Source organism: Amborella trichopoda, chromosome 10, assembly GCF_054954075.1.
Source record: "Amborella trichopoda isolate Santa Cruz 75 chromosome 10, AtrichopodaSantaCruz75HAP2 v2.0, whole genome shotgun sequence".
Classification (NCBI taxonomy): Eukaryota; Viridiplantae; Streptophyta; class Magnoliopsida; order Amborellales; family Amborellaceae; genus Amborella; species Amborella trichopoda.
In genome coordinates this window covers 23803783-23816024 of record NC_142345.1, presented here as the reverse complement: position 1 = coordinate 23816024, position 12242 = coordinate 23803783, and the positions used below count along the sequence as shown (strand labels likewise).

Here is a 12242-nt window from a genome sequence, read left to right as displayed (position 1 = left end):
GGGATGACCTTTGCTGCCACAAAATCACATAACCGAAACCTATCTTGATTTAAAACCTATGACAGAGATTTAAGCTTAACCTAGACTAGCTTGAGCATACCTCCTTTAGGATAGTTTGTGTGTACGAGAGAAGTGGGCTAAGGTGAGGTGTAGCCCCTTAGATTTCTTGGAGAAAGAGATAATAACCTATGTGGGGTATGCCCCTTAGAGAGGTTAGAGAGAGATAGTAACCGATGTGGGGTATGCCCCTCAGAGAGGCTAGAGAGGGAGAGAGATTCTATTTTAGAGAGAGAAAAGAGAGTTAGTAATAGGTGTAGAGACAAGGGAGGAGAATGCTAATTTTTATAGATTTTTTATGCACTAGGGTTTGCCATAAAATCGTATGAGCAAATTTTGACCGTCAATCTAAGGAGACTTGTGGGTTGAGAGATATGAGTTATCTATTCTTTAGATCCACCATCAAGATGCTAAGAAAGGTGTTAGAACCTTATCCTTCCCTTCCTAAATCTATTCCCATCAAATAAGTTAAATAAGAAAAAATATTTATCCACGTTCTCTAATCGTAAATATTCATTCCTTATTTCTCAATCAAACCTTCTTGATTCTCAAGATTTTCTAGAACCATATATTTTACTCATTTATTGCAAATAAGCTTCTCTCCACAAAAGGAAAGCCAACTAGCGTGAGATGCCTCTCACGATATTTAGCAAGAAAATGCAATCCCTTATAGGTGGGGGCGTGCCACCCATTGGTGGCCACTCATGGGCCCTACCCAATTGTCCCATGTGATTTAAATGGGCCTCCAATAATTATGGAGAGTCCCACATATTTTAAAAACAATTAAAATTGATTTTTAGATTTTTCAAACCTCTTTAGTTTATTTAAAACTTTAGCAATGAATTTCTCTTGATGTATAAATCCAAATAACAAAATTAAAATATTAAAAGATTCATAAAAATTCAAATAAAAATTATAAAAATAAAATAAAATAAAATAAATTAAATTAAATTAATTTTGATGGGAATCAGATCAGAATAGGTTTAGGATTTAATCAATGCATAGGAGCACTCCACCTTCAATTGTAGACCACGATCCACACTAGCGTTCTCAAACTGACTCAACAATTTTCATGACCCACAGTCCACTGCAGGGGCTCATGATTGGACCGCCAAAGTTAATAAATGGGTTAAGGAATGTAATCTCAATCTGTGAATTTCAAGTTCTCCCCTAGAGACAAATCATGACCCGTCAGATCATGATGCAACTATAAATTTATGGTGCATAGGGATAATCCCTCGCACATGTACAAGCTTCACCGTAAATTGTGGATTACTATCACAGTGCAGGTATCTATTTACATGTCGTATGATGATACAACGTTGATGTTTTAGTCCTATCTCTATAGACTATTCATCACACACAAGGGTTACACACTCCCTCATCTCTCATCCGGGCACACTCCGACCTCATCAAAGGCTAACCCATTAAACCCTCATCGGTTTCATCTCTATGCTCAGATGCCTTGGGTTTTTCAACTCGGCTGGCCTAGCACGTCAAGCCTAGTCCGAGTATCAGCAAATTGCATTTGCCTAGTATTGTCCACAAGAAGACCACACTCCCACTGAGTTTCTGTTTTACTATATACAATACTCATACAAGCTCTCATAAAGCTTTTAAAGCACAGATAAATCCAATACCGATGGGTACGGGTATGGGTCCAACTTTTGTACCCGACAGGTCGGGTCTGGATCCAAAACCTGGACACAAATACTATTAGGGTATGGATATGATCTAGTCGAACCCGACTCGTTGCCAACCTTAGCAGAAAGGGACTATATCCATGGGTGTTGCAAATTAAAATCCATTATGCAGATGAAAGTTATGTTACAGATTTTGGGACGTAAAGTTTACCTCCTAACCTTCAATAAAACTCAATCGAGCAATAGTTTTAAATCAATTATTGAGACTGACAATACCCAAATATCAACCATCACTTTTCCATAGCTAAACTAATGTCTAAGCAGAGAACTTTAAGAGCAACAAAGATTTTATCCAATTATAAGGATACCATATTAAATCTCCCTGAGAATCATTTATTTATAAGAAACTAACCTCTATTTCCAAAAGGGGCGATGGTGTGCTTTTTCTCTCTAGGATGGTCACTATCTCTTTCATCTTGCCTTTCTGTAGGGTTGGCAAAGGTTTAAGCCTAGGGTAGGTCAGCCTTGCCCTAGCCTGGCCTTGGTGCCTATAATGTCACCCTAGACTTGGCCCGAGATGGGTCGGGCCAATAGACCTAAAGAAAAAAATGAGTAGCGAAGGGGCAAGGCTAGCTAGGCCCAATCCTAGCCCTAGCCTGTCCTAGCCTAACCTTGGGGCAACATTTTATGCTCAAGTCCTAGTCTTTTAGGGTGGGGTAGGACTGGCCAGTCCATTGCCGCCCTTTTGCACAGAGCCTTACCTCTCTACACAAAAGGCCTCTGCCTCTTTCTAGAGGAAGCCCACTTTTTCCAAAAGGTGATTCAGTTAGGTCACACATATCTTGTCTCACATTTGTATTAGAAATCTCATATCAAATAGGAATTTTCCGTAGATGTCACGAATATCTCAAACCCTAGAAGATAGAACCAACAGCCCTAGTATAGTTACACTTCTTATAGGGTGTAATTTGTATATAGCCTAGGCTCTAAACATTCAAATTAGAGCCTACCTTCAAATAGTGTTTGGAAATGTGGTTTCAATACTGGAAATCCTTGTGATAGCCTTAAAATATATTTTTATATTTATTTATAAATTTTAAAACTTAAAAAATTGTGTAGATCGATAGATCTATGAAAACTTGATAATCTTGAAAATTGACAGTCCAAAAATGCGTTCTAAAATGCACTATTTCCAAAATTTGAAATCTATTTTTTTCTCATGTCCATGCATGTTGATGTCGAGATGATCAATTTGAATATATTTGGGCATCAAAACAACCTCTTCTAGTGAAATTTTTGAGGTAGGTTCAAATTTAATGGTTTAGAGCCTCGGCTCTATATAAACTTTTCCCCTTCTTATTTGGTTTACCACAATAGGATTGCTATGGGATAGTGGTTTTATAATTTTATCTATCACAATCTTCAATAGTAATAATGAATTACTGATTTTAAAAACAACATACAAACAGAAAGATTTACTTTTTTCGAATCACATCAATGAGATTATGTCAAGGTAATGTTTGCCTGTATGGAGAGGATTTTTTTATAATTTCATCTATCACAATCTTCAATAGCAATAATCGTGGCGAATTGCTTATTTGAAAAACAACACATGAACAGAAAGATTTACTTTTTTCGAATCACATCAATGAGATTATTTCAAGATAATGTTTGCCTGTATGGAGAGGATTTTGGACACATTTTATCCAGGACAACTTCAAACATAATATCAATAATATAATCGCGATACTTGCCCCTTATTGATAGTGTGCATAGAGCATTTCAAGCAAATTTATCTTCAGGATATCACGAAACAGAAGATCAAAATTATATGTTTAAATGCACAAGAACATCAAGAATCACAATTCACATGTAATATTGCTAGTTCAAATGCACGAGAACATGAAGAACCACAAGCACCAAAATTTGCCTTGTATTTGAGAGAAGATAAAACCATTTAAGACCTAGTGTCACAATCACTATGCTTCACCATATGCCTTTCTCTCTCTTTTATTCTATGAATACACTGGCAGATTCTATATACATGTTTCTCTCTTGTTCAATTGTTTTTTCTATATATGGAATAATACATAAAGGGTCTAGTTTGCATAAGATTGCAACCTTAAACAATCAAATTAAGACGCATATCTAAATTTTGTTAAAATCTATGTTTATCTCTAATAATAAAATTTTAAACTCTAAAAATAGTTCAAATCAAGTAGATCTATTAACACTTGAAAATCTAATGTGTTGCAAAATTGAATATTTTTGAGACTTGAAATCGTTTTCTTTCTTTTTTTTTCATATCCATTTATTTCAATGGCGAGATGATCAATTAGAGGGTTTTTCAATATCAAAATGACCATTTTCGATGCATTTTTGACTTGCACCTGTAACCTTATATAAACTTTTTCTATACATAAATTACCGTTTACAAAAAGTAATAAAACAATAGCTTTCATAAATAATAATCTGACATAATCTATAATAGTGTCTGAATCTCCTCTATTGTGCCCTTCACCCCACATGGCTCGTCACAAAAGCCCCATAGTTAAGAGCATTTTGCCGATACATTGGCGATTTGGACGTTAAGCAAACAGGGCCTTAACTTGAAATGTTGTTTGAAGGTACTGACTAAATTAGTAGTTTTCATTAATGAAGGGGTTGCGTTTGGCAGAGGTTTCGCATGTAGCCCACACAAACATACCAAACATGGCGGTCGCCCTGAATGCTCTCGACCAAACACTATCATGTTTCCCTGTGCATGTCAATAAACTCACTGTGACAACATCATCATAAACACACTCTACTCATAATAAATTCTATTTCACCAGTAGCCCTAACAAATCCTCTTTCTCTCTCCTTTGTTATTCAAATGATGTCTTTACGCACATTCAAGATGGTATCGGTGCACAATAAGGAAAGGGATTGCTTGCAAAGAGATTATTTACTTTTAGTATAAAGAGATCATAATCATTATTGTTTTTTAGATTTCAAAATAAATGGTTGCAAGAGCGTCATTAATTGGACCCATAGTTTCAATAAAATTTTTTTTGAATTCACCCCAAGTTATCTAATTTGACATTTAATGAGTGGGAATAGTTGTGACATCCTTATGCTAAAAGTAAATGGTTTCTTTGTAAACAATCCCATAAAAAAAATACTCGTATGTATGACCACCTTAGCATAACCCTTGATAATCGCCAAAGCACATTTTATTTTTCATTATGGTATTGTTGTATCTAGTCTTATTAAAATTAGACTGACTGCCAGTTAGGGGTCTGATTAAGTGAAAATTAGTTCAATCATTCCGTGAGACTAAAAAAATTATAGAAAAGACAACTATGATTTCAAATATCAAACAGTGTGTACACTATGCTCTTGCGGAGTTTATAATCTGCATCTAAGGCCTCACTTTAAAGGGTACGGTCTGTACATAAACTCTAAACAATCAAATTAGAGCCTACCTTCAAATAGGCCGATAAATGTGGTTTCAATATTGTGAATCTTTGTGATAGCTTTAAAATATATTTTCATCTTTATTTATAAAGTTTAAAGCTTCAAATATAGTGTAGATCAACAGATCTATGAAAACTAGAAAATCTTGAAAATTAACGGTCCAAAAATGCGTTACAAAATACACTATTTTCAAAACTTGAAATCTTTTTTTTTTCTCATGTCCATGCATCTTGATGTTGAGATGATCAATTTAAGGATATTTAGGCATCAAAACAACCTCTTCTAGTGAAATATTTGACGTAGGCTCTAATTTGATTGTTTGGAGCCTTAGCTCTATATAAACTTTTCTCCACTTTAAATACCTACTTGGGTGGATTGTTTTTGGGGACCACCTGATAACCACTTGTGATTATTTTCAAAAGAAAAAAAAATGAACTTTGAATTTTTTGACATTTAAATGTCTTTCAAAAACTAGATAAACTAGATAGTCTCTATTCAATCTTAAGACATTACTTTATGGGAAAGGTTTCTATACTTCCCCTGCAGCATAAAAGATCTATGCTTCCCCTACCATCCAGCCATTCAATTTTGATCAAGAGAGCTACTCACCGTTTGATATTAGATATGACGTCTCAAATAATTTTATTTTTAGTTTTTTAATACAAATTGTATGAATATGAAAATTTTGATCAAGAGAGCTACTCACCGTTGATATTAGATATGACGTCTCAAATAATTTTATTTTTAGTTTTTTAATACAAATTGTATGAATATAAAATTTGGTACATGACATCTCCTCATTACGGCGCACCTATAAAAAATATTTAAATAATTTTTTGATAAAATATAATTATCAAAATAAGTTTTGAACCTATCGTATTTTGGATATTTTATTTCATTAGAAATATTTGTTTTATATTTTTTTGTTAGTACGAGTTTAATAGAAGATTGGATATTCAAATTTGGTGTCAAATTAGATTATAGAAAAAAAATTAAAAATAAAATAGTGCAAAAACTTGACATTGTAATTGGAACAATCTTAACGTCCATTAAAAATGGACAGTTGGATAAAAAGAAGTATATAAATTTTATGCTGTAGGGAGAGTATAAAAAGCTTGCCCTTATTTTATTTCTTCTAGTACAGAGTTCAAATTAGAAAATCTTTTTATTAAGGTCAATCTACAAGTCGAAAACGTTACAGCCCCAAACTTTGGGGCCCTAAAATTTTTCTTATATTAGGTTTTCCAAGGGAGAAAATGTACAATGTACCCTTATCGGAGTATACAATCCTTTGGCCTAAAAAAAAAATTGCCTAACTTCATTTAACTAATCTAGCCAACCAAAATCAGACACAAAACCAACTAGTCTAATTTGCCAAAACATGTCAAATAGTAATTTTATTTAGACCATCCAAGATACGACTTAGCCATAGTCCATCTAGCCGCTCTGGGCCAGTCTTGATAACAATGATCGTATCCATTTAATTGCGAGTTAATCGAAAGAGAAATTCACTTGTATATATCCTCGTGAATTTTTCAAACAATCCCCCCTACATTGACTCCCTTTTTTTGGGCATTTTAAAACTGACCAAATTGGCCTTAACTAGGACCTTCAAGGTCTTTTTTTTTTGAGTTCCTCTTGGACCCAGAGGACCTTCAAGGTTCTAACTTCCTACAAGACTCCAGGAGCTACCTTAGCTGCCAAAAGGTGGCTCCTAGGGCTCCAAGAGGAATTTGGAAGCTTGAAGATGCTAAGTTCTAACTTAGGGCCCAAGTAAGGAGCCACCGCAACTGCTAGAGAGTAGCTCCTGGGGTTCCTAGGGGTCTAGGAAGAACTTAGGACCCTAAAGGTCGACATTTAAGGGGGATTTTTTAAATAACAAAAAATCACAAGGATATATGTGTAAATTTCTCTAGTCAGAACAATTTTACATTCCACCCGTATTATACACACGAGCTCCACAGGCCATACCAAGGAGGGATGGTGGCGATTGATTCCTCCGATTCTTTAGGACACAAAAGCAACTCCAGCAGAAGAACTCATAAAGTCCCTCTTCGAGTATGGGCAGTGCAGACAACATAAATCATACCCTTTGGCGTGTTAGACAGATATACCTCTACCTCTTGATGCAGTCTTTTCCACCTCCAAACCCCTCCAAAACATCTTTGTGACCAACATATGCCAGCCCACACTTCCAGTCAATACCGTCATTGAAAAGTGCAAAAGAATAAAAATAGAAATCGAGAGCTCTAAAAGCCAAGATTTGTATCCTTTGGCAATTTTCACACCACAAAATGCAGAAAGCAGCTTCTTCATTAAGTGGGTATGCATGGTTACTAGTATCACATCATTCTTACATGCAGAGAGCTTCGAAGTAGGGATCTGTAAAGATCCCCAGAAGAATCAAGAGATTAAAAAAACAAAAAGGATAGCCATAAAAATCGCAAAAGGCTGAACTTCACAAAATCAGGAGCTGCTCATCAATGATGAGACTCACAGATCAATACGCTTCCCCAGACAATGTTGGTTAACCATTATCAGCACGGTTGTCTGGATCTATTCGCTGCATCAAACAAAGGAGTATGTTGAAACGGAGGTGCTGATTACTACAGTACTACAGAAATGCATAATAAATCCCCAAAACAAAGTACTAGAAAGTCAAGTAACGAGTTTATTCCCTTAACTCATAAGTTAGTACTTTTCTGAAAAGGAGAGGAAACAACGAGAATAAATTAAGAGCACTCAGCTTATCACATTCCCCCTATATGTCTCAAAAGTAATTTATTGTCTTCCAGATAAGATTATATGGAAGGCCCATGTTCTCTCAAAACAAAATTGTTTTCCCGCATCAAGTAGATATATATCTCAAGCAATAAACAAACAATCTGAAATTTTATGCCATCAGGGAACCTACTTCTATGACAAATATTGACAGATGCAAGCTGAAGGACAGAAATCACCAGTGATGCCTCCAGCTTAAGCCCTTCTGAAGGTATAGCTATTCTGTTCTGGTTCATAGACGAACCTGAGATACACGCCACACTTTAAACTTTGATGTCTGTCTGCTTCTTCTTGTCACTCTATTACCATTCACAAAAGAAAACAACAACAACAAGAGCAGCTACAGCAATAACAATAACTCAAAAGTTGACTCACAAACTAGGTATTCCTTTTTGACATTTTTCCACCAAGGAAGTCATTCCTTGGGATCAACCTAAGGGTTTCATTTCAACGTAAGGCATCAACATGAATTCAGAATAGAAGAGGTATAGTCATCGTAAGGCAGGCAATTCAGCAGTACCGATCTAAAATGGATGACATTTCACAAACTTTTGACGTAAGCATGAGTGAATGCCATCATTTCATTCAAAAGAACCAATATTGCACCAACTGATGATCCCCAGAAATGATCTATTTAAACACACATGATAGAAACCATGACTTAAATTCAGAAGCGCATTAGAGGGTTTGGGCCTCTGAATGTCAAGGAAAAGGTGCTTCCTTTCTTCCCTATTTGACAGCTTGTAATTTCCTTTTACGTAATAGAATAGAACAGTTACCAGATTAAAAAAGAAAAAAGAAAAATGTCAAGGGAAAGGAGATGGCAATGCTTGCCAGATTGCTCTGACAAATAATATGACAAAGGTGGGTTTAGCATAGATAAAATGATAAAAACATAAAGCAATACAGGAAGGTTGTGCGATGCTAAATAAAAGACATGGAAGGATAACAGGTTGTAGTGACAGCCTTTGGGTAGAAAATTTCCCTTAGTAGCTATAGTAGCCACGAATATTGATCAAATGTGGATGGATGTTTTCGAATCTGAACCTTAGAGGGTCTTCAACTGATAATATGCTAAAAAAGGTGGTAGGGGAGAGAGAGTGGTGTAGGAAGACGAATGCCCATGATTTCTTTCCACAAGATCTTGGTGTAAAAAAGAGGAATAGATGTGAGGAGGAAAGGAGGCTCAGGAGTGACAACCTTCATATTGGACAGAGTCTTCCATTGTTGATGGTTTGGGTTTATATAACTCATAGAAGTGTCTTCCATCCAGGTAATTAGAGAAGACCATCACTCATCTCTTACTCCATTGTGTCCATGCTTAGGAAATTGGGGGAGGTATTGAGTTTGCTCAATTTGCTCTTATGGATTCATTTCTTGTTTTTGCATAAGAATCATCTGATGTAAAATTGAACCTTAGGGATCTAATGCTACTGTAAGAATGAATTTTTGCAGTCATGGTGGGAATATGAAAAGAAACCACTGAACTTTCGAAGGAAGCAATCATGAAGGACATACTCCACCTTCCCGAACCTATTGCCATGGCCGCTATTGATTAGCCACCACGAACGCCTGCCACCTCCCTGCAAGTCCTCAATCTCCCCTGTTCTTCCACAGTGCACCTCAGGAGTGTGGTTCACTCCCAGAACCTCCAGCACTTTCAGATATATACCACTTCTATTCTAGCTGGATCAGGGGAGATCCTAAATCACTCCAACAAAATGCTTCCCTAGGAAAAGCCATCGTTCAGCCCCCAGCATAATCCAACCGCAACATCAACTCCTCCATTAGTTGAAGCCCAAGGCGACCTTAATCGACCCAGTTGCAACATTCTCATCCTTGAGGGGATTTTATCAATAAGAGACTCTCCAGCCTTCAGTCTTCCACCCCCACAGAGACATCTTAGAGGGATTGAAAGATGGGGCAAACATGTATGGCATGAAGGAGACTTTGGTTGCCATAAACTCGAGGGGGGCCTGTTCTGTTCTCATTCCTAAGGCGACCCTAGTAAAACATGACTTGGAAACCAACAACCCCCTGTTTACAAGAGCCAGGTTAACCCAATCCCGTGCTCTGTAAACTTCAGTACAGTCCATCAAAAGAGCTTCTAGATCATGGCTTCAGCAATTCCAGTCCATGCCACGTATGCCTCTACTTTCCAAGTCATAACAAATTGCGGTGGGAGCTTTGTTTGAATCCTTTAGAGGTCCATGGACTTCCTTCCTTTGGGAGCCATACAGATGCTGGTGGATACTTGGGATGGGAGGCCATCCCACAAAGAATTTGGGTCACAGTGGAATTGAAGACCCTATTGCGTCAAAATTGTTTGAACATAATAATGCCTCTCTGATCGGTCCCACACAGCACAGCAGCAACAACCCCGACGGGCAGCAGCCTTTGCAGCGAGCCTGTATCATGGTGCAACATCACAACAACAAGAGAAGATCTAACAACCATGGAATGGCTGCTTGTTTTGATGGTCAAGATCCTCAGCAACCACAAAGACCTGAGCAAACCACAACTACAGTTAGTGATAATAGAAGCCCACCGCTAGCCTCCTACAATTCACAGTTGGAAGATCCCTAAGTCCCAAGAGTCGCAGATCCTTCATCTTGGCCGTCCACCCTACCCCTAACCCCTCTCCTCAACCTGTGAAACCTTTCCCCAAATCTATTTGTGTGAGTTCCATAACTTCCCACCACCGCCCACCCAAATCCTGAGCTCCTCATCTCCACATTGTCTAGCAGCTCTTCATCATGTGGTAACAATCCAGCCTATCATAACCCCCCCATCACCCAGAGCGACGGCCAGCATAGAGTCAGCAGACCAACCCTTTGAGTAGTCAAGCTCCCTGCCAGCTGTCCCCAACCTTTGCAAATCCCCATGCCAACAATCTCTGCTAAATTAATCTCATCCAAGCCCTGGGAACTCTCTCTCCGAACCTAGGTAATCCCTAGTGGAGAACATGCCGCTCCCACCACTCCACCAGCACAATGCCCACCTCATCAAACCCAATGACCTCGATCCCACGCCTCCCCCCACCCATACCCTAGTAAATTCCTCTCTCCTTCCCCATACCACTCCAGTCTCCTCTTTCGAAACATGCCCTTCTTCATCTTTTCCCTCTCTTGGGCCCTCACCTACTACCCCTCCTCCCGTCTCAAAACTTCATCATCTCCATTCCAGGAGGCAAACCACTGGTGGGTTCCTTCCACCCTAAACAAGATGATCTTAGGAGCATTGAAAAATGGGGTCATAGAATTTGGGAGGAATCTGATTGGAAAATTGTAGAAAGCTTGCAAATGGAGTTTACCTCTTCCTCCTCCCTTCTAAAGAAAGTGCGATGTGCGCATCAAACACCATCCCTTCCTTCTGAGCTTCTTTGTCACTGGAACATTGGTCACAACATCAAGGGGCTTTCAACAAGTAAGGGATGTGGCTTAGGGCTTCCCATATACTTCTTCATGCTTGGAACCCTAGCTTGGAACCCTAACACATTCAGACTCATCGGTAATGCTTGTGGTAATTTCATCTCCATATTGTGAAGTCCTACCGATGGGTACCGTTTGGCTACTTATTAAGGTTTTGGATCCACACAATATCCCATCCACCCTTTGGTTGGACATTGACGAGGATTACAACTGAGTTCACATCTCCTGGTCTGGATCCTCTCCATCGTCAAACCGCCATGTGTCGAGGGTGGACCACGAAGAGGAGCACACTGCTGATCGGAATCCAAAGATTACAAATGCGAGAAGATGATACAAACCCCACAATTGTGACTGTAAGACGCTCAATCGTAGGGCGTCTCCACATCATCATTGGGATGTCCATCGACGCCCAGATTCTACGGTCCCAAGTACCCCTATTGGAGTTTGCCGACCCTCTTGCCATCAAGACGGCAACATGCGTCCCACACAACTTGTCCATGAGCTGCCTTCCTCTGCAGGCTTCCATCATCTCCCCCCACCCCTGTCCCTCCAACCCACTCCCTTCCCACGTGAACCCTTATCCCACATTAGACGTCCATTCACGCCCAGATCCTACGGTCGCAAGTAACCCAACTGAAGTCAACCCTTGCTGACCCTCTCGCCATGGGGACAGCGAAACGCATCCCACACATCCTGTCCTTGAGCCACCTTCCTCTACACGCTCCCATCATTCCTCACCCCCACCCTCGTTCCTCCATCTCACTTCCCTTCCCACGTGAACCTCTATCCCCCATTGGACCATGTCACCCCATCGCCATCCTTCTTGCAACACGTCATCTTACACTTCCTCGAGGCTTTCCTGCCCCCCGAG

General features: G+C 38.9%; 1 protein-coding gene across 20 annotated transcripts in view; it reads right to left on the bottom strand.

The window, feature by feature from the left end:
* Positions 1-7454: 7454 nt before the first annotated feature.
* The window catches only part of LOC18423446 (coiled coil protein), a 47061-nt gene continuing 42273 nt past the window's right edge, over positions 7455-12242 (bottom strand). For 16 of the 20 annotated variants that reach the window (XM_011628635.3, XM_020673648.2, XM_088850177.1 and 13 more), the window contains one exon: positions 7455-7722. In XM_011628635.3, coding sequence (XP_011626937.1) covers positions 7687-7722 — 36 coding nt within the window. In that variant the 3' untranslated portion in view covers positions 7455-7686. Of the gene's footprint in view, positions 7723-8073; positions 8185-12242 lie in introns of all 20 variants that reach the window. The other 4 variants (XR_002282640.2, XR_016043228.1, XR_016043227.1 and 1 more) reach the window with 1 other exon arrangement.